The sequence below is a fragment of the Anopheles marshallii genome, chromosome 2 (genome assembly GCF_943734725.1).
Source record: "Anopheles marshallii chromosome 2, idAnoMarsDA_429_01, whole genome shotgun sequence".
Taxonomy (NCBI): Eukaryota; Metazoa; Arthropoda; class Insecta; order Diptera; family Culicidae; genus Anopheles; species Anopheles marshallii.
In genome coordinates this window covers 35,126,359-35,154,256 of record NC_071326.1, presented here as the reverse complement: position 1 = coordinate 35,154,256, position 27,898 = coordinate 35,126,359, and the positions used below count along the sequence as shown (strand labels likewise).

The 27,898-nt window shown below is 40.3% G+C and overlaps 2 protein-coding genes across 2 annotated transcripts; one reads left to right on the top strand and one right to left on the bottom strand.

Moving 5' to 3' along the window:
- Positions 1-233: 233 nt before the first annotated feature.
- Positions 234-1,581, top strand: LOC128718868 (putative odorant receptor 83c). Its single transcript, XM_053812484.1, has 3 exons — positions 234-1,106; positions 1,194-1,283; positions 1,363-1,581. Exons 1-3 carry the CDS (start codon positions 234-236, stop codon positions 1,579-1,581), a joined length of 1,182 nt encoding a protein of 393 aa, XP_053668459.1.
- A 9,388-nt stretch (positions 1,582-10,969) lies between these two features.
- On the bottom strand, positions 10,970-12,875 carry LOC128710123 (general odorant-binding protein 83a-like). The gene is made up of 3 exons (XM_053805164.1): positions 12,716-12,875; positions 11,407-11,663; positions 10,970-10,987 (listed from the first exon to the last, which is right to left on the bottom strand). The coding sequence occupies exons 1-3, from the start codon at positions 12,873-12,875 to the stop codon at positions 10,970-10,972; spliced, it is 435 nt and encodes a 144-aa protein (XP_053661139.1).
- Between the last annotated feature and the right edge of the window lie 15,023 nt (positions 12,876-27,898).

Below are 27,898 nucleotides of genomic sequence, written 5' to 3'. Positions count from 1 at the left end.
TATTCAACTAATTTTCGAACAACGGATAATTTTCAATTCTTTGTTGAAAAAATGGTGCAGTATACAAATGCTGATACAAATCACATACACTGTAACAACATAAACACACACGTATGTTGATTGGAGCAATTACTTATTCAAACCATATTGACTTTAACACGGTGCGAATGAATTGAGTTATACAATCTGTTTGCAGCGCATTGCCATCTATCAGTAATAGTGTATACGCAGCAATGGAAGCGTTGGACAAATTCTACCAGTTCGAGCGCTTCATGTGCCCGATCTGCAATGCAATCGGATTTAATGTGTTAAGCAAAGAGTGGAAAAAAAATTATCGCACCTACACGTCGATCTTTCTGTGCGGACAATACTTTATTTGGATGGTGTGGTCGATCATCATTGCGAGTGATGCATTTGAGCTGCTGAAGTCTCTATCATTTCTAGGGTTCTTCTTTCAGTGTTCGCTCAAAATGTACTACACAAGCGTCGACGCCGCACTGTACGGGATCAACTTTGACGGTCTGAAGCAAACCATCTACATAGGACACACGAACGGAACTCCCGAGCAGAAATCAGTGATCGAACGCATCATCGGAATAGTGCTGCTTATTATGAAAGTCACCACCGTACTGTACACTTCATCTTTGCTCATCTTTGCACTCTATCCGGCCTACATGTACTTTGTGGTAGGTGTGAAAGTGCCAATCTTTCCACTTTATGTACCAGGGATTGACATTTACTCGGCGTACGGTTACGGGATGACCAATACATGCCACATGGCGATTGCGGTGTATGGTTGCCTAGGTGCAATTGCATCTGACAACTTGTTCATGATGTTCGTGCTGCATTTCGTAACTTATGTTGAGCTGTTCCGAATAGAGTGTGAACAGTTTCAGGATGATTTGAAAGAAGTTGATGAGCGCTGTGAACGACACATGCCCGAATATCAATCCTTCTGTCGACAGAGGATGCGCGACCTATATCAGTACCACCAGAAGGTAATATTGTACATCGAGTCGCTGCAGGAGTGTTATCAAAGTATCTGCGTCGTGCAGGTTGGAAACTGCAGTTTTTCGCTCATGTTTAACCTGTTTTTGGCGCTAACGGTAAGGATATTGGAGATACCCTACCCTTCAACCTTAGTTGATAAGTAGAAGATAATAGTTTATCCAAAATTGTATATCTCATTACAGACCGATTGGTACGCTACGTACGGTTTCATGTTTATATCCTGGTTTCAACTGTTTATTTACTCCTTGCTCGGTACAATAATGCAGCTGATGGTGATTATTTTGAAAGTTACGAGTATTTCTGTTCTATATTAACGAATCTTGATTCATTTTACATGTGTTGATTTCGCAGAACGATCGATTGATGCGATACATTTGGAACCTTCCCTGGTATATGCTGCCGAGCGATGAACAAAAGCGCTTCATTTTTATGCTCAGTCGAAGTCAGCTACCTGCCGAGATGGTCGTCCAGAGCGTCGGCCCGCTCAACATGGAAACCTTTACGGACATAATGCAGAAGGTTTACTCAGCCTTTACTATGATGTACAGCTTTCTGGTGGATCTCAACTAAATCCTCCATCAACGCAAACCCATTTTATGTGAATTTTTCTTTTAGAAGTTACACCTTCACTAGGCCTGATTTCCTGGTTTTTTTTTTAAATTATTTTAAGTGATAATTGTGGCTACAAAATGGTTGGTAACTGATAGTCGTTTGGAATCACGTGAGATACGATGTCTGATTATTTACAACTCTGTTATCGTTGTTTAGACGGAACATCATCGTCTAACCTACCCGTTCTCGGTTCTTTTTCGTGCTGATATTTTTAATCAATTTAACCTGACATTTTCAGTGAACGATTTCATAGGTAATCATCGTGTAGGCAGGAGAAACCTGCCAGTGGGATAAAACACCAGTTGGCGAAAAGCTTTCTTTGCTACCTTTTTCCTTGGCCGCCGTCGGTGTTTGGTGGCGGTTTCCTTTGTTTGTGGTGCGACCATACAAATTTGTTTTCGAAGTCGCAGTTTCGAGAATGATACTGATGATTAACAGGGAACATGTATGAAAAGAGCTGTTATAGAGCGAGAGGGAGATAAATAGAGAGATTGAGTGAGAGAGAGAGAGAGAGAGAGAGAGAGAAAGAGTGAGAGAGAGGAATGGTGAGTTTACAGAATGCAAAATTGCCCAGGAAATGGAAACTCTTACCAGCAAATGTTTAAACAGCGAGAAAGAACGATCAGTGCACGAGGCGGGTTGAGGGGTGAAAAATTAAAAGTGAAAAAATGTCATAAACAGTGACGTCTTTTATGTGCTACACGTCTGGCTCCTGAAATCTTTTAACATTTTGTGCAGCCATTTTTGCTGCTGTTGTTGCGCACTTTCATACAGTTGCTTGCTTCATTCCTTAGCATGTGCTTAGAGTGTGCTCAGGGAACGGGGCAGTAAATGGATGCGTGCGTTTACCGTTCCTCAGAGTTTTTTGTGTTTTTTTGTTGCTGTTGGTGATTTTTTTTCTGTTTGCAGAAGACGCTTTGCGGGAGCATTTGTTGCCACGAGCCAAACTTTTCTTTCATGTCGTACCTGTAAGTGAACAGAGTTGCCTGTTATCCTTTCATTTGCTCGCTATTCTTGCGGGGTTTTGGTTGTTGCTGATACTGCTGTTATAGCGTTCTAACCGTTTGCTTCCGCTCGCTGGAAGGGATCAGGGATGATGTGATGATGTTCAATCTTCCCACCCTGCCCGGGAGCAGTGTGGCCGAGACCGAAACACGAACGAACAGCGCTTGGCACACCCTTCCTCCGTATGACACACACAGTGGCACGTACGCGCACTAAAAAGCAAAAGAACCAACCATGGTGTGTTTGATAAAAAGATAAAAAAAAAAGTAAACGGCCAAAGAATTGGTTCGGTTCGGATAGCTTCCCAGGGTGGGTCGTGCGAAGGATGGCAGTAATGGAATGCAGTGAAGGCGGTGAAAAAAAATCAAGCTTTTGCTTTGAAAAATAAGATCTGACCCACGCAGATTGGAGGCAGCCGGCCATATTGCACGGCAATGGGTGACTGAGACGGCACAAGATGGTGGGAAGCACAGGTACGGCCACATTAAATAGCGTTCCCGGGGCATATCCTTTCTTGTTTTCCTACTTTGCTACACCCCGACGGTTCGGCCTGTATTCTGGTCGTTTATCAAACAGTGGTTCCTTGTTTCAAGCTACCCAGATGAAGGTGTATGTAGAGGGAAAGAAAATAAATGCAACAAAAACAAACAAAAATCACCACCTCGAGCAAAGGGGTGTGATCGGATGGAAAGGGATAGATGCAAAGAATGAAATTAAAAACCGGAACCGGAAAATCCTATTGCGGTGGGCTATGTTTTCATGGGGCTTGTTCCAGTCAGCCGAGATTCGCTGTCACATTGCTTTGCTACGTTTTAATATTCATAAAGCATACAGGCAGGTGCGGGCATTGGGAATGCGATTAAATCGTCGGGTATGCATGCTGGCGTAATGCTAGTTGTTCATGTTGTATGGAGGTTGTTGCTTGGTTTGTTTTCACTGTGCATTACTTTTCTTTCGAGGAATACGTTAACATTAACTTGGAATTAATCGGATTGCGTCTATCACATAGTTTTGCTTGATGCAAATGTTAAAACAAATATTCATATACACTAATAGACAAATGCACTGTAACGTAAACATTGGAAAGGATATTATTTATTCTCCTGTACCTAAACGGCTGTTCGTCTATTCTACTTTATTAAACGGGGCTTATGTCACATTGCCGTAGAAGTTAGTTACAATTTATCCAAAAGTTAATTGATCATATACTCATATTATTTTTATTTATTTTTATACATACGATAGATTTGGTCTTGGCAATAATTTTATAGTTTTAAGTATTTGATTATAGTAGTAACACAAATGTTAACAAGCATTTTACAAAACATGGTTGTAAGTCACGGCACTGTGGCACCAAAAGCAGATTTGTATATTTCAGATTCCGTGTGTCTTTCGTGGATTTTCACATTAGGGAAAGTTTTGAATTTCGAAAGTGAAATATCCTTAGTTCAAATTTGTGGTCAATATAAAACACCTTGAGTATTTACTAGGTGCATTTCATGAGCAATCTACGCGCATGGAATACAATGTTGGAAACTTCTGTATGACTGTATCACAATGCTTAAGGGTTCGAAGGAACAAAGCAAACGGTACACAGTAACATAACTACGATTGGCAGAGGCCATAAAAGGAATAATGCTTTTAAAAAACCTACAATCAGGATCATACTGAAATAGATAAAAGTAAAAAGCTAAAATGCTAAGAGTGTAGAACATGGGTTCCTAAAACATGTGACTGTAAAAGTTAAGCCCTGGATAGATCAAAGGATAAGCGATCATCGAGATATTTAAATAACGCCTAATAAATAAAGGGAATACAAATGCTACACCAAGGAATTTGTGTACCACAATGAGATAAGGACTAGATATCATGTAAAGTATTTTTTTGTGATCAAAATTAGAATATCGCAGGACAGACAATCGCGATCGACTTCACCAATACCAAGGAACACTATACCCCTACACTTACAAATACATTGTTACACAACTAGTACACGTAGAAATGCATTGTAACACAACTGTAATAGAAAACACTCAAATTTTGAATAAATCATCCTATTCCATTTATACACAGATTAAACGTCTTTGGCTTTGATTACGAAGCGTGACAGGATTTGAGATGTTTGCCCTATGCACGTTACCACTTGGTCTGCTCCGAAGTAATCCTTTGAAAGAAACATCAGAAACCAAGGAATCAACGACCAATGTTTGCCAACGCACCTAACGCTTGGTCTTCTCTGAAGTAATCTATTGTAATATCTTCTAGGTACTGAAGTAATCTAAAATTGTAGTATCTTCTAGTCTTAGAAAGGATCACGATCCACGATATTATTTTGTAACCCCTAGTATCTTCGCAAGGCAGGTCTTAACACGGGGCGGTTGATTCGGAAAAGATTAAATAAATGGATTATTAACATAAATAATTAATCAATTAAGCGTTGACAGAAAAATAACCCTGCCCTAATAAAAAGGAAAAAAAAAAATCCAAATAAGTGTTTGAAATTCCTATAAAAATTACTCGTGTTTTACAATGTGTCCAAAAGAGAAAAATGATTACATACCTAGATTATAGGTGATAAGTAAATAAAAACAACAAAATAAATCTTAGATGAGCCATTAGATTGTAGTTCGTATGTTCTCCAACCAAACTTTAAAACAGCATGTCGACGAACTAGTCAATATTGAGTAGAATCGAGTTTAACGAACGTTGGTGGGGGAAGAAATCGAACTCAACGTTCGCTTCGAGCTCGAAGCCTGTATTGTCATCACCATCGTTATACTATTTTACAGTTAATGTCTTATTCCTATAGCTGCTGAAATATGTTTGAAATCTTAAAGTCTTTCTTTTTATAATCTATTGCAACGAAGTTATCATACCAACATCGTCTCATTTATAAACAAAAGAAATGTTTCCACCATGATTCTCAGAATACGTGCTCAACGCGCTCAAACTCCAAACAACTTACCCTCCCGGTGTATTTATTGTCGATTGTCGAAAGCAGTAGAAAACTTTAGCACTTATACCCGCCAGCTATTGGAGTGGGTCGAGATTTGTTGTACCAATGCCCGTGAAAAACGATTTTCTTCCACTCGTCAATCGTCAATTGGTGCTTATTTAAGCGACAAAAAGTAGCGCGCATTAAAATTGTGTGGCGAGCAGAATCTTAAAAAGTGCTTTTGCTAAAACTTTTCAGCTTTGTAACACAGCGCACTGTGTTGTTTGGTTGTTGTTTTTTCTTCTCTTTTCGGTTGCCGCATACTTTCGCCGCCTAGAATGTGCGGCAGAATGACAAACAATTTTTCTACCCAAAACAAACGGAATCCATTTAATTCAATTAACGTAAAGTTTAGCGACTTCGCTGCGAAGCGGATTCAAATTCGTGGTCCGTTGAAGCAGTTTCCGCAGTTTGATTTTCTGCACGGTTGGACACGCTTGAGTGGTGCGGTCGCACAAGCACCCAAAGTAAAGAACTATGTTCACGCATTCAGTAACAATTCTATCAATTATTTCTCCCCCTTCCGTCCTGGAACCTCCGCTCCGGTTGATTTCTTTACTTTCATCTATTTTAAATTCGTAAGCCAGCGGCCAAAACAGAGGAAACTCCTGAGGTGGAAAGCAGAAAACTGATGGACTTTGTCGGTTACATTCAGCACGGCACTTGAAAGATCGGTGGAAAATTCAGTAGAAGGAAACGTGAATGTGTGTATGTGTGGAGATGGCGGCTTTTGTTTCCGTGAAAATTCGCCACGTGGCAACGATGGACATGACCGCTCAAAACTTATGTCCCTTCGGAAGGCTGGTAATTGAATGTTTTTATTAAAATTCTTTGGTTGAAGTTTTGAAGTGCCGAAACCACAGAATCCTTCTCTTTTGCTCCCCAGCCACGCACACACAAACAACTAGAACCACCATCAAAGTCTACTATCATCGAAGGAATTTTCGACCGGCTGCAATAAATGGTGCTTGGTGGTATGCGATGCTGCACACGGCCTAAGCTACACGCAAACTGCCGATGCTGAAGTGCGCTGCGGTTCTGAGGCATTAGGAAAAGTGAGTGCATTCCCGGAAAGTGAAATTTATCGTTCGATAGTAAAAAGGTTCAATAAAGGTGGAAAATTGAGGAAACTTTACCTTTCGGAGAGTCGTGAGCAGCATTCCGGTGAGGTTTGTACGAGAGCAACAATTTTGAATGTTATGATCGACCGTAATGCCAACTAGTTTTGAGTTTTAATAATGAAATAAATAATAAATTATAAATTGATGAATGTTGGCAAAACCGGCGAACATTAAGAGCCTGGGCGCTTGTGTTCCAGCATCTATTTTTGCTCACCCATCTATCCTCTGTCCTAAACTGTCTGTATTTTGATTGTTGGTGCTTTTCAATCGCGCATTATTTGACCCTTCACAAGCCTTATTCTTCGGTTAAACTTTAATCATATTTTCAATTTTATGTCAAAAGAAGCTTTATAGTTTTGTCATACATTATAGCATGTTCTCACTATGTGTTTTGTATGCTACGCGCTACTTTATAAGCTGTTCAGATATGTTAAGCTGTTAAAAATATGTACTGAAATTTTCTATTGTTAAAATAAATTTACGTATAAATCTAGCCCGTGGAAAGCGCAATTCAAATGTATTTATAATTGGCTAATATAAGAGTTCCATCAGATTGCTCTACTCCATCTTTTAATAACGAGTATGTGTACTAAGGTTCAACGGTAAATAGTATTAATCATTCTACGTTGTTGGTGAATTGGTTCTTGTACATAACAACATGTTCATCAAGTTTGAAGCAACAATATTAGCTTTATTGGGAATGTCTAGAACATTATAGTTCGCTTTTGAGGAGTTAAAAATGAATATGATAGTGACCCCCTACATGGTTAATCTATATCGATTATCGAAACAAAATCTACATTGAATTAGGATGCAATACACAATGATAACTTTACTAAAATGCCAAAATCATTTCAACATCAACCATTAAAAGATAAATGTTTATAGTATAATACAGAACACGTCTCATTCTTCAAATAAATGTAATTGATTGCTACACAATGGCAGTGATTGTATATTGTAGTAAATATATGCTCAATCTGTCTAAAGGTGAAGAAACAGTAGAATGAAAACAATTGCTAAACTTCATAGTGATCCCATCGGCTTATCTCCCATACGCTTGAAACAACTTACGAGTAAGGTTTGCTGAAGCAACGCCTGTTGCGTAAACGAAAAATATAGATAAAAGAAAATACTTGATATCTTTGTAAGTTTCCATTGGAAAATTTGTCTGTGTATGTGAATCCACCCGTTGCACCGGCAGCCGGTACCGTTCCGTTTTATTTTTATATCCCCTTGAAACATAATTTCTGTAACGATTATTGGTATCGTTTCGACCGGCGGGTGCGTTTAATAGGCCAAGAAATAGTAACGAGCGCAATGCATGCCTTGATTATGATCGAATCGTCTTTATTGTGTTATCAGAAATAAAAACCGAAAGATAATGACCGCTTGGTCGCTAACCCAAAGTGTCGGCAAACAATTTAAAGATGGTGGTAGCACTCAAAGTGTTTAAAGCTTAGAAAGAAAGAAACATGTTAGGTTATGTTAAGTTGAAATGTTATGCGATAGCATTTTCCGCTGAAAAGTTCCTGTACTAATCATCTATGTTTCTGCGATGTATTCGATACACGACATAATTACAAATGCATTCTGCGTACGAAGCGATTGCAATATTTACCCGCAGGAAAACTTCTCCTTTGTGTTAATTACGAATTCGGATGACAATTCGTTAGCGTGCGCGAAGTGCGCGTTTCGCATTTGCGATGATTAAACGTTTTCGCTCATTTCCGAACAGCTCGCTGCTCGTTGCACGCCTCTCCTTTCGGTGGAAGGCTCCAGCGGCACCGATTCAAAAGCTTCTTACACAGCGTTTTAAAACGAACTGTCATTTAATTAGCAATTTTAATTGCTTGCTAAAAGCACTTACACAGCGCGGCCAACATCAGCTACCTTCAGGGTAGCCTTTTTTCCACGACAGTGAGCGGTGCGACACGTACACAGTGCAGGCCAGTAAGAAACAGTAAATTATCTACCGAGACTGATTTACGTCTGCCATCGAGAACAGCATTTTGCATTTCCTTTGTCGCGTTCAGTTCGTCGTTTTGTCCTGCGGCATTTTGTTTTTGCTCACACTACTCAACCTTTTTTTTGCTTTTATACACTCATTCAACAGATTTGTTTCTGACTTTCCCGAGACAGCTTGTCACCAATGAAAGGCGCATGGTGTCAGACTGGTCCTAAACGGGGCCTTTTCTCGATGCACCTGCAACGGTGGTAGTTCGCAACCGGTCTTACTTATCCGTCACTCTCGTGGAGTTTTATTCGTACGGTTGGGTACGAGAGATGGCACAAAAATTAACTTTCTCATGACGGAAATGATGGAGGTGTTTAATTCATAACATGAAAGCACGAGACTGATGAAGATGTCGAGCAGATGTAAAAGCGGTTAAAAGTTTCCATTGTATACGTCAGCGATAAATCACTTGAAGTTAACATCGCGAAGTGTCTTGTTATGACGGGAAAATATTTTAAGTGAGTTTAGGAATTGAGAAGAAAACATAATTTTAGAAGCAGTTTAGGGGGATATTATTAATTCACAAACCTTCTCCACTTTCTCCTTTACCGTATGGTAAAACTAGGCGTCATATTTTGGGCTTTTAATTTTAAACTGTGTCATATTTTGGTTAAGCCTGTGATGGCTAAACGTGATAGACATCTGGGTTTCCGCTACGGTTTATATGTTAATCCATTTATTTTGTTCTTTTCCAAATTGGAATAATTCACAAAAGGAAACGTTAAGTTCCTGGTTCCACAAATATCCTTTGTATTCGATTGCACCTCTTGCTAAATATCAACTAGCATAATTCATTATTTGGTCATAAAGATACTGTGCTAGTCATGCTTTACACTTTAAACACTTTAGATATATCAATTATTTCAATTTTATTTATTGCAATAGTGTCACGTGTTCTTCGATAATTGCGATGAAAATATGTGTGAAACAAGTAATATTTCTACTAACTGCTTAGTATCGCAAACATTGTCCAACATTGTAAACTATTAGTAAAACTTATACCTTTAATCAACGAATTATTTACAATAATTTGCACAAAAATGTATGCCAAACATTATATACTTCATTGTCCTATTTGAATTTCTTGACAAAACCTAAACCTAAACAAACGGATGCGTTTTTTTAAAGTGCTTAGCTCAATGTTTTTTCAATAACTTACCCTATATGTATCAACGTTCTGTACAATAACGTTAAAAAAGTAAAACTCAAGAATGAAACAAGAGCAACGGTTGTATCAGCAAATGTTTCTTGTAGCTTGTCCATCATCGTAACATTCTTAGCTTAAGAAAACTGTGATTATTCTCCAATCGGTAAATGTTTTGTTAAAATGTTTAAACCGCAAGTGGATAAATTAGTATGATTTATGTTTTTTGTGAAATTTATTTAAATAGAATTGTTTGCAAATTTGACTCACGGAAGAAAATATTAAAGCAACTTTAATATACCTCAAATATTTGTTCACCGCAAAGTCCGTCTGGTTCGGTCTCGATTGCATACGAAACTTAACTCAACTTTAACTAGAAGAAAGTGACGAACTTAAATAAACCCCATTTAAAAGCTAACCGGAATCGTTTCTAAGGCGAATGTACGCCCCGCGAAACCAAGTCAACGCCAAAGACTTGTTGAAAGTTTTTCCCTGAATGTAATTAAAAGAAAATACGGTCTGATTATAGTTTCCCTTGCGTTTTGTTTCTCAACGAGCCACCAAGCCATTCAGTTTGTATGCATTTTTGCATCATTTTATTTCATTTTTTTTTGTTCTTTGGTTCATGCTTTTCACTGGTCGGGAGAAGCAAGTCCTGGTCTCAGCAAGAAAGCAGGGTTAGTAGGAAGTAAGAACTTTGCACCGTAAGTTCGGGACAGAAATTTAGAATTTTATCCATTCGCACCATTTGGAGCCACTGTTCTGGTGGTGATTCCGTACCGTCGGCTGTAGTCGGGAAGGCCAAGCCGTCAAATGGTTGCGTTGAAGTTGGTTAGTCACAGGTTGGTTGGTTAGTTGGAAAACTACGTGCAGTGCAATTGCGGAAGGCAAGCGAAATAGGTTAATTACTGATTCCGAGCAACGAGCTGGCATGCTGGCAACCGATGGATAGGCGATGTTCCTTAACGTGAAGATTAGCCTGTAACGGGCAAGGATCACTCAGTCACACCGAGTCACGATGCACATCCTCGTAAGCATTCGGGCGGGCTGCTGAAAGCTGCTTCTTAAACTAGGAAATAGTGCTGTAAAGAAAGGATACGCAAAACGAAAATCCACATCAGTTAAAGTGTTCGCAAAAAGAAAACCGCGAATGAATGAATTTCAATCTAGAATAAAGTACGGAATGGGCCGGTTTTTTTTACGTTGGTTCCGCCCCTTTTCATCTCCAACCAAAGGAAAGCAATAGGAAAACCATATTTGCCGCGACGGTGGCGTCACACTACTAGCCGGAAGCAATTAAAAGTTAAACTTTTTCAATTAAAAACTTGCTACCGAGAAGGAAAAATGTCCGATTTCGGGTTCGGCGAATCGCGTTTTAAATATGACTTTTTTGTTGCCATCTTGCGCAACGGGTTTTGGAAGGTGAAAAAAGGGCGAACGCAAGTGAAATGCCGATCAAAAACGTTTCCTTTCCGGGGAAAATGTCCCGAACCGGCGTTACCTTAGGATCTGATTGCTTCCAGCACTTGTGCAGCCAGAACGCCTTGTCGCATAAATTTTCACCCTCGGGATAGAGACACCGTTTGCCCATGTGCAATGCAATGTCGTGCATCGAGTTCGGGAGCGCATCGTGCAGCTTTTCCAGATGCACGTCACCGTTGTCGTCGACCACCTTGGCCTCGTGGAACAGACAGTTCATGTAGCATTTGAGCTTCTCGTCCTCGTGGATCTCTTCGTCGCTGAACTTCTTGATCGCTTCTGTAAGTGATATAAGTTGTGTGTATCGATAAAAGAATGAAACTTGGGCTCGGAAAATAATCATATGCATTCATAGTTGGTTTATTTCACTTCCTGCTTTCAAAATTGTTTCTCATTTGGCGACCATTTGAAAGCATTTTGAGATACTGTAGCATTCGAAGGTGTTGTACCAGATAAGCATACAAAGATGCATTGAAATCACGAAATAATTTACATGAATCTTCTAATCTTAGTCAGTTACAGACTGTTCCATAATTATAATAATTGGACAATTTTTGACTTCCTTTATAAGAAGCGCTGCCAGAACAATCTCAATGGTAGATTGTTCAATGATTTTAAGTGATGTCCTTTTTCGAGATTCGTTATCTGATCTTTTTATGGTAAGTTAAGTTTTGCAACAGTTCCTATTTAAATAATTTCCTATTGAAGCGTACATGTGTACATGACCGATTCCCCATTTACAAGGCCGACTACACAGCAATGGGATAGTCAGAATCGTCCGAAATCTGACTTCCTAGGTTTCAGTTGTCTATTTTTGCATACCTAATGTGGGTATACAAATAAAAATATTATTGGATATTATAAAAAATATAAAGAATTTAAAATATTTATGCTGAAATATATGAATAATTTTCATAACACTACACTTCTCGCAGAATTCTAAATAAATGGAAAAGCCCAATTAAATTTTTACAACTTCGTCCGTTTAGGTTCACCTTCTTTTTTTTAACGGCAAAACAACCTCAACAGGTTAGGCTAGGCCTTACATTTATGGTTTTCTTTGTTTTTATTTCCTCTTAGCCGAATAATCAATCTCGTGTACGAGAGATTGGTTCAGATGGAATTTTGGGCCTGTTCTGTCATGGTAAACCGGTATCACTTCGAAACCAGTACATCACTGATCACAAAATTCACTTCGATATTCCCTTGCTATCGGTTAAAGACAATAAACTGATCACAACATTCAAAGAATTTCCAACAGAACTTTGTTGAATGTGTAAAATAAAAACACAGTACAATCTATAAAAAAAAACCAGCACATAGTAGCTTACCCTCTGTGACACCTGTTTTGCCAATGCAAATATCGTGCAATGGTTTCATTGCCTCCAACAGCTCTGGTGGTGGATATTCCGCATCTCGGCGAGGTGCGCTTTGCGCAAACACCACCGTGCAACACGTTAAACTGACGCAAACGAGTGTTATTAGCTTCATCTCTTTAATATCAGAAGACACTTTAGCGATTGCCCACTCTCCCCGAATGATTCTCCAACAAAGACTGATGCAAACGGTAACGCTTGGAGGCACTTTTTATAGTACTCTGTTTCGAAAAAAGCACCAAGAGTCGTTCTATTTAAACAAACAATTAAGTGACATTTTCCAGTTGCACGGTAATGATGATACCAGTACATTTGAGGAAAATCATTAGTTAATTACCTCCATGTCGGGTGTTTACCGATGACCATTAATTAACTGCAAAGGCTGTGGCACTGTCTCTCTGATATGTGACCTCTCTCATTCCACCACTGACAATTAGTACAAAGTGACCCGATTTTAGGAGCTTCAAGTTTGTTTTCTGTGTTCTGCGCCATTCCTGCCGTACGTCATTCTGCTTCCGGTTGCGTTCTTTTAGCATCGTCGCATAACACACCGAAACGAAAAGGAGGCAAACCCGGCAAACAACTATCGCTCAATCATTGGTGTTGACAAATCAATCACGAGCAACATGTTTTTCCATTATCCCATTAGGGTGTCGAAACTTTTGGTTGCTCGGAGTGTTCGAGTCGGAGGGTAAAGACAACATAATCGTCGTTTCGGCTGGGATCCATACCGACCGAAGGTCATATGCATGGTTAGGATGTTGGGACTGAGCGAAAAATTCTGCCAGTGGAGACGAAGAAAATTGTTTGCAACACTGCTAAACATCACAGCACAAGAAAAATAAACTTAATGCTTCATTAAGCAACCCACATCGGTGGAGCCAAACTTTTCCTTCATTGACTGCCAGAAGCTTCTTAGGCCGGTGTTTGTTCGCACTCGTGTGTGTATGTGTGTTGGATGGCAGAATACTTCTTAGTGATTTCGCTTCGTCACCGTGTTTGCTAGAATGACGATGAACGAACCTGACGGGAAACGAGCCGATGACATGGTAGAAAAAGTGTGGACCCAGACCATTTTTTCTCCCGTCCCTTCCCTTTTGTTCCGTTTGTTTAATTCGATCCGGAATCGATGCTTTTCCACCTCGCATCTGCCTAACGCTTCTTCTCATTTCCCCGCTCGCTGCAAGAGATCAGCAGCTTTCGCTGATCGAGCCAACGGCCGGGGTAATTAAGTTCATGGATAGAAATAATTATGCGCTTCGTCCATTGCCGAGTGGTAAACATTTAACTCTCGAAATGTGTCATTAATGTTGCCCCCGCGTCTGCACGGGTCTCGTGAATTGCAACCATTTTGCGTTGCTAAGTAGAGGATGCTTGATTTAAGGCGATGAAATAGATTGATAGTTAGATTGGAAGGAAAGTAAAGTTAAAGCGAGAAATCGCACTTGCAAATAAACATGATTTCTACGATTGCGAACATCAACTATGAACACTTTTTCGCTACATTTCATATTACAGACGTTTTGATTCAAATTCCGAACAATTTCGAAACTTTGTCAATAAAGTTCACCAATCATACGATTTCTATGCTGGCAGTAAAATTATCTAGTTTTTAACTTCTCACTGTTCCAATAGACATAAAGGAACGTGCCTTTTTAGAGATTTTGGTCACATTATAGCTCCTAGAAAGAATTATAATCTTGCAAACAAAACAAAATCCCTCGACGTGGCTGCAGTTGTGGTTTTCTTGTATGGAATTACAATTCACTCCTGCGTTTCGGTAAACAGGGTAAAAAACAGCAAAAATTAAAAAACCGTCGAAATTAAATACAATTTTTGTAGAAGTCAAAGTATAAAATGATAAATGACCATAACTTTGTCGTTGATGACTATTTGAACAAACAATTCCGATGTACTCCGATGCAGGTAGGCAGAATAAAGGGAATTGATGATGAATTTACACTGGAATCGGTTTGAAGCAAAAATGTTAAAAAAGCTATCGGTGTTTAATATTAATATTATTAATATATTTCAAAATTAGTATATATACCAGCAACTTTATAAAATGATTCCATATAGCACGGCAATCAAGTAAAGCTAATACGCAGTGTGGTTGTAGTTTGGGTATGAACATATTAAGCTAAAACGTGCATTTCCGGAATTTGAACCGGTCGTTAGTTTGATCCAGAACGATACATGTCTCGATTGCAACTATGTACTACTTACTTTTGTTCCATAATCAAACACTTCTAATTGTTTACATTGTTAACATACGCAACAGCAACATTTGATAATAATAACCTTAAAAAAATCTCACTAGAAAACGAAAGCAGATAAGCAAATCAAAAGAAAGAAAAACAATTTTTCAACTAACTAACAAAATCCTCAAAATCAAACGAAAGAATTTCACCGGAATGACAACTTCTGCAAATCTCTGTCCTTTCGTGTAGTTTTCCTCCACCGAACAGCTACACGGTCCCCCGGAACACAGTGTGACATTGGTGCCCGAACCGAAGTAATCCCTCTTCGGTAAAACATCATAAATCACCGAAATGTCGTACCTTGTGCTACCTGAGAATTATTCGTACGGACAGGCTGAAAGCTTGATGCCTACGGGAGGTATGATGAAAGGGTTTCGGAACAGGGGATTTGTGGGGGAGGGGGAAAGGGTGGGGGGGGGGTCATGTCGCATAAACATATGACACCCAGCTTTCGTTGAAAGCTGATAGTGATGATCCACCTAGGGGTTTCAAAGAACAAGCAGAACAAGGTACAAAAGAGTTTAATGTTGGGGAAGCGTACGTATTCAATAAAGTTAAACTCACCCAGGATTTTCTACGTTTCGAAGAGATCCTTTTTTCTACTTCGTTTTGGATATGGTTTTGTGGGAAAGAAGCCTCGGCAACAAAAAAAAAACGCTCGGCAAAAATCTTCACCAAGTTCGCTTGCGCTTCTTTGCTATCGAAGGAGAAAAATGGAAGGCTAGCTGTCGGAATGATGCGCCCCTTTTAAAGTAAATGGACAACATCTGACCGTGTGCCGGGCTTTCGTTCTGCCGGCGTTTTGTTAAACACACTCTAATACCCACCACTAATAGCAGGGTCCTTTCCAAGTCACTTACAGTGACACACACACACACACACACACACACACACACACACATACACACTGACCCAGAAAGGGAAGAAAAATTTAACTCATAAATTTAATTTTCTATCTCATCCTTCCCTCCATTAGCCATTCCACGGCAGCAAAAGTAGAGGCCGGGGTTTTTTTTTGTTGGTGTTACTACACAGTTGCCCCTTTTTTTCGTTGAAGAAGAGTAATTTCGTGCAAATGTTCCACGATATCAAAAGGTCAACCCAACTGACCAAAACACGAGGCGCGCCACGGGATGAAGCTGATGAATGACGTTTGGAGAACCTCAGCTGGGCATCGGTGGTAGTAGTGGTCGTGGCCAACATCCACATCAAAGCCATCGTGCTACAGTTTTGATGCTGGGGTTATCGTGCACCATCGCTCATCGTGCCTAGCCATGGCCGGTGTTCGGTGCGCATCACTTTTATTTATTAGAGCAGCAGTAGGAAGCAGTTGGAAGAAGAAAAGAAAGCAAAAGTTTAATGTGTCCTTTACTGCTTATCAAATTTACCACCGAGTTCATCGTTTTCTTCAATTCTAGTTGAGTTTTTTTATGCGTTGTATCCGTAGTGTGTGTGTGTATGAAGGGTTTCTGTTTCTTCCCTTCAAAAGAACCTGCTCTACTTTAGCCGGCCCTTTTTTGCCCACTACCGTGGCATGTGGCAATGACCAAAGATTCCTTTGGTTTGCTGATTTTAAGATGGCTCGGTGCGCATCCTTTTGCGGTATCATCATGCACCGCCCCATGCAGAGCTATGCGAATAATGACCGATGCGAAGAATGACAACGACGATGATGACGGCGGGAACGAAGGCCGGCTGTGGGCCAGTATGCGTTTCCACGACGATGCTTACCGTCGGTCCGCTGAGGTGAAAAGATTACGAGTTCGCATGCTTTTATTTCCTACCAGCAACGGCACATCATCTCTACCGCTGCCCTGCCTCACTCACGCGAAGTGCAACCTTCTTCTATTATCAGCCACTTTTCGTACCGCGTTTTTTTTGTTCTTTTCTCGCCATCCAGAACGTACAGAAGCGAAGCCATGTATTCAACGCAAACAGGGACCAAGACACTGTGCGGGCACTGCCTTTCAACAGGATGGTTATGATTTATTGAAGCTATTCTTTGCCATTGCGTGGTCGTCGTTGTCGTCGTCTCTCAACGCCTTCGTCACTCGTTGTCGTGATCACAACCCCACCCAGGACACAGGCATCCCCTTCCCGAGGACAGTGGTTTTAGCTGTGGTCATTCTGACCCATCCTGAGCTAAATGTCCCGACTCCCTCCTTTCAGGCTTTTACACGAAGTCACCTTCAACCCTCCTCACCTTTTTTAGGGAGGGACGAGAGTTTGAGTTTCACGGTGGTTGATTCATCGCACGGTCGGATAATTTATTCTTATCATTCGCTTTGCCTCACTACAACGTTGCTCATTTACCAATCCTCACCGGGACCGACCCGGACCAAAGTATGGAACTAGTTTTCTTGAATCATAAAATATAAATTTGAGCACATTTTTCATTCACGATTCCGTCACCACAACGCTGCACGTGCGGTGTTTTGCAAGTGGGACTTTGTTTTGCGGGCAAGGCGATAAGCGTAAGATTTCATGCAAAACATTAGTTACGCGATTATAATAGCGTCTTTGGTTTTGTCGTCTTGACTTGTTTCATTCTTGGCTGGTTGGCATTGGTTGAGTGTTTGCGTGCTGATAGAGCACAACACCGGCAGAGTAATCTTTGGTGTGGTTCACCCGTAACCGGGCACCAGGTGACTGTGCATTGTTTGCCGTTATCTGGCACTGTACCCAGGTAAATATGTCAAATTAAGGTCAAAAACGGCAACTAAGTTACTACTGACGTCGAAAAGAATTATGGTTGCTATGAGTTGAGGCAGTGCAAAAAAAATTAACAATGAAAACATAATTCCGAGACATCATTACCGATCATTACCGATTTTTTATCAAATTTTTATCCACTCTTAAATCAATGGATTGGAATGTTTTATCAGAAATTTGATATTTGTCAATTGTGTTGTTATTCTAATTTAATATATTACAGAACATATAGTATATGTACGTTTCAATTTACTTTATACCATCTTTGAGAGATATTTAATCATGTTGGTGCAGCCGTGATCCGATTATTTTAGCCACCATCATCTGTTTCATATCATGGCCCACGGTAAACATAAGGTTCGTTGCAAACAAGCCTAGAAACATTTGTCGTACCATGTAGTATAAATTGAGCCCGAAAGAAATTGCAAAACAAAATACCATTAGTGCAATCAGCCCCTAACAACAGTTGTCCGTTGCCGGAATGCCCGAATCTCGCAGTAGGACAGGTGAGCCAGCCAGGAAGAAGAAATGAAAACAATCCTTTCTTCCAAAGTCGGTTGCAATATTTTCTAACAGGGAAACTTTGCGTACTGCTAGCATCAACTCTTGCCAGAAATGGAACATTCCGGGCACCTCGGGAGCAAAAGGGTACTCACCCAAGTACTTACTACTCTTACTACGCTTTACCACTACCAATCCGTACACAAACTATCGTCAACTCCGAGCGAAGAGTCAACAAAACTCGGTTCGACAAATTCCACCCGCCCCGAACGACCCGGAACCAAGGTGAGCATGGCGTAAAATATGTTTTCTCTCGAAAGTAAAGTTCTGGCCCTGCTGCCTCCCTTGCATGCGCTGTGCCACTGTGCACACACTCGCTTTCAAACTGCAACTGGAAAGGAAAACGCATAACCGGATCCGGCAGTGGTGAACCTGGACGCAGAACCTGTTCTTCAAAATTTGCTGAGACGATCTGAAAATCTTCACCGAAACCACATCCTACCGCAGCATCGCTGCCTGACTAATAGTCGTTTTGTTGCGTTACCCAACACCCTTCCGAGCTTCGTTTCGCCACCCCAAAACGACCTGTCTCATCGAGGTTGAATCATTTCCGGGTCCGTGGTTTGCTGTCGAATGGGATGAGTTCTCTGTTTTTGTTTCCTATTCCGCTGCCACTACCTCTTCGTTGTGAAGCCACATGCAGAGGTCGCAATCATCAGAGACATTCCGCACTACCGGTACGCAGTGCGGTGCCACCACTCGAAGCTGCTTTAGATGGTGCGGAAAAATTCAACCGGTGGCACAGTTTATGAAAAGTCATAAATTTTACTTCCCCCTCCCACCAATCCTGGCACCCACACACATGTACACATGCATCTGCACATGGTTCTGTGCGCGTCAGAACCGCACACTTGAACGATGAAGTTTTCGTCCTTATTCGTCCACATGCTCCAAATCTTTCCTCAAATTGGCCCATATCCACCACGGCACTGCGTACCTGTACTATTTCCAGATTTTTTCTATTGCTTTTTGAAGTTGTACAGTTGTACATGCTGGTGGGTGAAAGCCTTCTCCGTCGCACTAACACCAAACGCATCTAACGGGCAACTTGGTGCTTGTGAGCCGACCTCCGCCTACGTGTCTTCATCCCGGCTGGGCCTGTCCTATAACCTACGGAGGTAGATGAAGAACGTAATTTTAAACTCAATTTGAAACACATTTCCGGAGCATGTTTGGTAAAATAGCACACACCACCAGAAACAATAAACAATGGAAAATTGTGGCAAAAACTCTGAAGGCACCGAACCGACATGTGGATTGCTCCAGGGTACGTTTGGAAAAAGATAGGCGCCTGCACCTTCGACTGTGGTTACATCACAATGTAATGGCCACACGGAGCAGCAGTACAAGATGGTGAAGGATTTTTTTTACATTTCGGTTTTACTTTTACTTTGTAAAGCTCATCTAGAGTTGTCGTTTCCAGTTTGAATCTCGCAAGCGCTTCTCACAAGGTCGCTGTATATGTTCGATGGAAGTACAAATATTTCCCGTGAAAGTTATTTGAATATCTAATGCTTTTTATTTGGTACATTTGTTCTAATTTTCAATTGTTGAGAATGGTTTAGTACCTTATTTCCAATTGAAATGATCGAAATGCGAAAGGATGTTTGAAACCAAATGTTTTAGAAAATAGTTTGTTTGTCATTTATACGTATAAAAATAATCTGCTAAGGAAGACAGTCTGGTTTTCTGCTTTATGAGAGGAAAAACACAACAGTTTATCATTTCTTTTTTTTTTGTTCATCAAATGTTCTTACAAGAATCAAAACCAAATATTTCACGAATATGCAGAATACTTTCATCTACGGTATCATATCGTCAAAATCAACAGTAGCTTTCATGGATAATATAATTACATTCAATTTGGGCACATTAAAGATATATTAAACCTTAAAACATAGAGGCGTATTCACATATTTAGGGTGCATACACGCTTGTAATGGACGACTTCTTTGAGTAGTGATATTTACATAAAAATATAAATGACGTGTTATTTATTCATATCATAGTAAAACGTTAAAACTCTTAGTTACATCATGTCATCTAAAACGATCGAATAATGGTAATTAAAAATCTCATCGTAGGTTACATGTAACTCTAAAAGGTTTATTTCCGATTGATTTCATCGACTATGTAAAGTTTCAATCCTTAATATAAATAGATTCGAATAGGAATTATAGTTCAATAACTAATTAAACATTGTAGCATAGTTAAAAAAATGTTATATCACTTCATTAATTTAATCACTAAACTTCAAACTTCGTTTTTCTGGTGTCTTCTGTTTTGTTATATATGATTTTAATATCTTTTAAACGATTGTGTTGCTTATTATTGTATATTTGTTAAATAACTCACGATTTTTTACAGCAACTATTTGCATCTCTTGAACCAAAACCGGGCTTAACAAAATTAAAGTATTTGAAATCATATGTCATATTCCACTAGTGGACGATTATTTGCTCCACCGCTCATCAACTTAACCCGATGTACAGTCAATTTAGTCCCGACAGTTTGTGGAGATCGTGCCTCGAATGCATACAGCACCACTTTCCGTGTCAACGTGACTCCTCCGGGAGCTTAGCATAAGCTAAATAGCTGATTCATGAACGAAGCTTCAAACACTGCCAGGGCATGTGTATGAAGGTGTATGTGTGGCGGGATTTTTTTTTTTTTGTACGCTATTCAACAATCGCACACGGTTCATCGTATCCATTCAGGGATAATAGCAAACGGTATTTTGTTTTTCATTACCCATTTTGGGGTTTTTATTGCCCACTTTGAGATGGCGTTCGTCGTTTGGCGCTCATCATGGATAGCACACGTCAGCTGGCGGAAAGAGTTTTTCCCACCTCCGTGGCGTTCCACCGCCGGTGAGCATGAGGCACTGACCGGTACCGGAACCATTAGGGAACGAAGGGATGGTTTTTATTTTTCAGGCGATTGGATTAGTGAAGCATGATACGAATAGAGACGGCTGGTCCTTTTGCCGTAGACTAGATGAATGAAACAAAACAGCAAAATAAATACAATCCCTTCTCCCTCTCTATCCACGCAGCAGGCAAATAAGGGATGTTGCCTGTTGCGGCTAATAATAATCAGTGCGTGCCGATCGTCCCAAACGAATGCAGTGCCCGGGAAAACATTTAAAGCTAGTAGCAACAAACATGCCTAAGCCCACACACAGTCTCAGCCAGCCGGCTGTAATGCTGAAAATAAAAATCAGAACGGATAGCGCGCTGTTTCGGAAAATTCTTTCCCACCATAGCAGATAGCGATCTGGCAGTGCTTCCAAACAATTTTGGGTCCGCGGTTTGTGTGTGTGGGTGTGTGTGGCTGCTATGGGTTTATGTTTTACGGTTGATATTTATAAGTGATTATAATCTTAATGCCTATAGCCGGTTCATGTTGGGGAGGGAAAACAGAGCAAAACAAAACGATATCATTCTTATGCTGCTAATGCTGTGTTTCGATTATTGTTAGTAGATATTCTCGCATTTTGAAACGATTCAAAGAGTGGCCTTTCCTATATTTCTAGGCGAATTTCTTGTGCACAATGGCAATAAGGCAATACGGTTAGCATTGGGTTTTGGGGGACGCACAACTACCAGCTGGCAAAAAGTTTACCAAACGATGTAACCACCAAAACCGCCAGCATTGAAACTGAACGACAACTCAGTTCTCATGTCCCCTTTCTTCCTTCCAACAGTTAAATCTGTAACTAGGAGTATTAAATTAAAGTGGAGGACAATTTGCTGAGGGGTTTATTAACGATGATTATGCCTCAATTTGGTTCGTTTATCACTGGCGCAAGGAAGCGTTTGCGAATGAACGAGCGAGATTTGGTGGATATCTGGAACGTAACAGACATATTTTTTTTTGAATGCAAGAATAAGAAGGAATCCAGAACACTCCAAAGAACGAGTGAACAAGCGGATTTAATTGACTAACGGCACGGTGCGGAATGTTCGGACACATTTATCCACGCTTCGGTCGGACGAAAACAGCTCAAGAAATCATTCCGACCGGCCATTCGATGGGTGCGCTTCAAGGAAGTGTAATTCAGGATTGGTGTTTTATTTCATTTGTTTTCGCATGTTTTTCCCCTTCTGTTCCCCGGCAAATGGTGCGAATCTCGCTTCCCGCACTCAGACAGACATCATTCTTTCCTGCAAGAACAACGAGCGCAACGCCGGGTGGTAGGCCTGGGTTTGTTTATTTCTCAGCCATTATGGAAAAAAGACTGATTTTTATGGTCTCCCCATGTTTGTTGGTAGGAAATGCTACATTTTTGTGCTTTTTCTTGTTTAGAGTGATCAAAAGCAGCAACGATTGGATGGGATGTGGCTGAAGGATGTAAAATGGAGAACCTTCAACAACCAACAACGGTTTCGAGAGGAACAAAAATGATGAACCCAAAGCTAAAAAAAAATACATCCCCCAGTAAGCTAGTAAGTGTGCGCCCTAATCGACAATTTTACGGTTTGTTTCGAGCGGTTCCCGGATTGCGGTTCGTGCTGGTAATAGAGATGGACTAAACAACCCCTGAAACCAGCATCATCGTCGTTGAGCAACGGTTACAAGCGAACCATTCTGTGGCTTTTTAAATGACGGTCGTACAACTTTTCTTTTGAATGAATGGTTGTTTTTTTCTTCTTGGGATGTTTAAGTGACATTAAACAACCCTTTGGAAAAGGATTAGTTTGGCGATGTGAGTTGTAAAGCAGCAACATAAAGAACCGATGAGTGCTCAAATTAGATGTCTATTAAATGGCTCATTCCGGCGAGTGATAGATTTTGAGGTTTTATTATCCATTGTTGAAAGTTTACTGATTAAGTTTGATTCATCTAGTATTATTATTATTATTAGAGCTGGTACTTATTTTGTTGCGCAAAATGTTTGCCAAACCTCTTGTGATATTACGTATTAAAAAGTTAAACTAAAAAGAGTCAGTTTAGCTTTTTACTTGAATTCCTTTATATTTCACGTTTTACTAGCGCAGCGTTTTTCCTTAGTATTTTTCTCGGGCAGCGTTTCCCCTTAGTACGATAAAATCAATCTGACCTTAGCTTTATCCTAAACCGCTATTTATATCAATTCCTTAACCATCTAATCCTAGCTTACCTTATTTACTTCCTATGTATCTTCTAATGTTAATTTATCCTATCCTTATCTTTAACTATTTATTTATCCTTTTCTAACCTATGCTGCTTTTCTTCTACCAACCACAAGAATTATTTTATTTTATTATTTTACGCTTGTTTCAAATGTGACGGCTGGCTTCGCTGGCTTGATGACAGAGGTCGCTAAAAGCGTCGATCGGACGGTGGTATTAATTGAACGAAGATACCTGATCGGGGAGTAGCAGTGACCGGTACACTCGTAGTATAGAGTGGGATAAGTCAATCAGTCATTTTTTAAAGAATGAATAGTCTAACCAAAACTGTAACTAAAACATAATGAGGAAAGTTTTAAGCTTTCCTTTTTTATTGGCCACTTTGATCGCTTCAATTTGATGTTAGTGGAGTATGTTGGATCACGGTGGTGTATTGGTAGCGGCGCCGGTCATCATACAACAGGACCGATCCAAAATCCCAGCCGGACCAATCCACCGTACGCAGGACTGACTGTCTGGCAACGAGTAAATAAAGAAAAAGAAACCCTGAAACGACAGGGCTGTACCTCTTAAGGTTATTGTGCCTTTGAAGAAGAAGAAGAAGGAGTTAGTCATGGTTCATGCTACTATAACCATTGAACTTCTTTCAGTCTCTCTCTCTTTTTTCTCTTTTTCTCTCTGTCTCGTAATCGAAGAGAATCGTTACTTTCTTGTATCGGTCGAATATCGCTAGTTTATTCTAGTGTTGGCGATTTCAATTCGAACCTACTAAAATAATTCCGTTCCTTTTGCCGACCGTTCCGTTCCGATCCTCTTACCAAAATAGTTACGTTCCGATACTTTCGTTCCATTGCGATACTGCTGTTTCGTTCCGATTAGTGTAGGCCGTTTCGGTTCGAACCTAACATAATATGTAGTTCCGATTCTTTTACCAATCGTGTTTCCTTTGCGTTTCGTTCTTCGTCAAGTCCAAGGTCTGGCTTGGTTCGTGAGTTCCGTTCTTCAAAACAAAACATTTTGGTGTAGCAGTCGCTTGGTGTATTAATGCATGACTGCTAACTCTCTCACTTATCTTCAGTGCTCCCAGCTCTCTTTACCATGTTTCCGGACGTGGAAAAATAAACGTTGCAGCTTTAATTCCATTAATAAATAAAATAGTTTCTGTAGTTTATTTTTAAAAAAATAAGTTCAATGTTGATTTAATTTTCATAATCGTTATCATATTAGATTATTGATTGTAATAGATATAATGTAGAATATTATGAATTCAAAATATCTAGGTTTTTTGTGTCGATCTGTGCAAGCGACAGTTCAAGTCACAGGTTACATTTCACTTTAGGAGACATTAACTCATCATAGTGTTTCAAAACTCTTCGATTCTAGCGGCTCACTGTGTGACAACGTCGAATGGTATTATGGCACGAGAGCTACTCATAGTGCAACGGATGCTCATCCGACTTTATCAGGGGTTGGTGAAAACCACAAAATAGGGTTTCGACCGACATTAACTGGGAAAGACAAAGAGGGAGTCATCTATTTTCCTTCGTTGGTAACGGTGGAACCCATCCTTGAAACGGGTGTTCCACCGGCTATGATTAGCAATGACATTAATCGCAAAATCTGGTTACTACCGATGTCCACCTATGGCCCCAACCCGTATGCCAATAGGAAAGAATCATTGAAACCAACTCTGGCCAGGTATCCTTGGGTGGTTCTGCTGGAGTATACTGTGACTGGATCGATCGAAAAGGATGCTTTATATCATGCGACATTAATCAGCTATCTCTACCTTATCACTGCTATTGACTGCGCAATCCCATATGATAATCAGTACAAGTTGTACGTATTCTTTAGAAAAAAAATATATTCGCACTTATGTTCAACTTCTGATATTTATTATTCATTGCAGATCGTCCTTATGGTTGGGAGAGCCTTGTTTGTTTGTTTGTTTGCCTCCGGTTCAAATATTACGCATTGAGTCAGTTATCACGCACAAGGAGTACAACACTGAGATTTACGCGAACGACATTGCACTTATCCGACTGCAAGACCAGGCGGACACTAGTCAGAGCAACGTGAAACCGATCTGTCTACCAGTGACGAATGAGCTGCGCAGCCAGGAGTCTACATACCAGTACATACTTACGGCATGGGAATTAAGATCTAACTTGCTTAAAATGGCGTTAGTTGAGGTTATGAATTCTACCCAATGCCGGTACGTGAGAAAGTACATAACGAATGAACATATATGTATCAAGCAGAAAACCTTCCCATCGTGCGATTGGCCATTGTTAGGAGCTCCACTACAGCTTGTACAGGAAGTGCAAGGCAGAAGTCGCTACGTATTGCAAGGGGTGTTTTCATTGGGAAAGGATCAATGCTTACCAGAAATTCCAGATGTGTATACCAACGTAGCGAGCTACGTGAATGGGATTCTAGAAAACATGGAAGAGTAGCATACATGTATCGAACTTCAAACGGTATGTGTTCTAAAACGAATATATTTACGTCTAACGATGCTATCTGTCTTCGCTGTTTCGGGAATTGAACCTTTGCGGGATAACGATTTGGCGATTGGCTTAAGTGAAAACCGTGGTGAGTTTACGAAATGTGCTGAGAGAACGAGAGCTAGAAGGAACAACGATTCACCACCAATTCATCATTCACCAAACGATTCATATAAATGCTGCACCGTGAATAAATGGCAATAATGTAAGAATTAACTAAAAACCCTTTATCCAGCATTATTCTAGCGAATGCGAGTCCACTCTTTAAAACCGAATTCGGTATTCTGTATTCTATACCGTTCTAACAAGATTGTTTTCCTCTAGTTCGTCTCCATCGATGTGTATGGTGTGGTCTTGTGCTGTCCTACATCCTGGAAATGATTTGTTGAATTTGAACACAATCAATTCCGTTACCGAAAATAATTGAAAACTCCTAATACCGGCCAACAGTTTATGAAAAAAGCAGATAAAACGTATCGCGAAGGATTACATCCTTTTCCGTTCTCTAATACGGGTTCAAGGACGATCATTGATTTTAACAAAGAGTTTCTACTGCAAGTTGTCTAAGGTAATACCACTTTCACAATAAATTGAAAGCAAATTTCCCAGATATTACGGTCGCGATGTTTCCTTTCTACATTTCAATGTTTTAAAATCGTTTTAAACATAACATTAAAAGTAGGTCACACAGGTATAAAATTTAAAACAAAAAAAAAATACAATTTTATTTGAATAAGACAGTTTTTTTCTCTAATAGTAGCATTAGCAAAAGCATCGTACACTGGAGGCTCTCAACGGTCTTAGATTGTAGATCACTTTTGCAGCGAAATGAAAACAATGCCGCGGTTTAATCTTCAAAAAATGGTGTGGTGGTGGTTCTCCTCTAAAATATTATTCTGAAATTGTTGGTGTCAATGTTTTACAATTTTGTTACAGTCTTAGAGGAAGAGAAGAGAAAAAAAAACAAGTACAAATAGCTCAATTCGCATGAAATAAAGCAATCAGCATGCAGCAGTTAATCGAATCAGAAACATCCACAACCTGGTTCCCGGACTGTAACGTGCATAATGAGATAAGCTGCTGAAATCCAGTACAACAACCGCCAATAAAACGTTTAAGCAGCAAGGAGCGATTTCAATTACGATTTCTACATAAAACGTCAAGACGACCGCACCGACGAACCGTTACGACCGCGGACAAGTTATCGCCCATCAAACATCGATGCCACCGGCCGCAACCCCCCTTTGCGCGAAGAGACCACAAATCGGTCACAGGGGACAAATTATTCGCGTGCCCGTATGTTTTGGCGTTTGCGTCGACCGGTACCGGGCGCTTATCTACCATCTTGCGTGCCCATGCCAATGCAACCGATGGGCTGCCAACGTGGTTGCCATGATTTCGGCCACGAATGTCCTGCGGTGAGGGTTTTTTCCCCATGGCAACCGAAAAACCTCACGGTCAACCGATAAACACGCCCATACCGTCGATTCGGGAATATGTGTGTGTGTGTGTGTGTGCGGACTGAGCTAAAAAAAAACTATAAAAATACAAACAGAATAAAAAAACCATCAGGGAAAATTTGCTTTCCACAACAACGTACAATCATCGCCTACCGCCAACACACACAGGCGTCCAACAGGTATTCCGCGCACTCGTGGCAATAAAGTATGTATTTATAAAATTTAATAATAAGATTTTTGCTCTCTCCCACACGCAATCCACACTACCATCCCTGCTACCGTTTTGGTTTTCGGGAAGGAATGTTGTTCAACCTGACAGTGTAAAAAGCCGAAATGGTTTAGGGCAATCACGATAGAACTTCCCAGTGCAGTAGGCGCATGTGTAGGCGCGTTTGTACGTGTGTCTGTTGGTATGTGAAAACTTCCACCTATTTCAGTGCTGCCGTAGTACTGGTTCGACAACAACATCACAACATCACGGTGGGTAATAAAAAAATTCCATTCCACTAGCACGCTGTCGGTT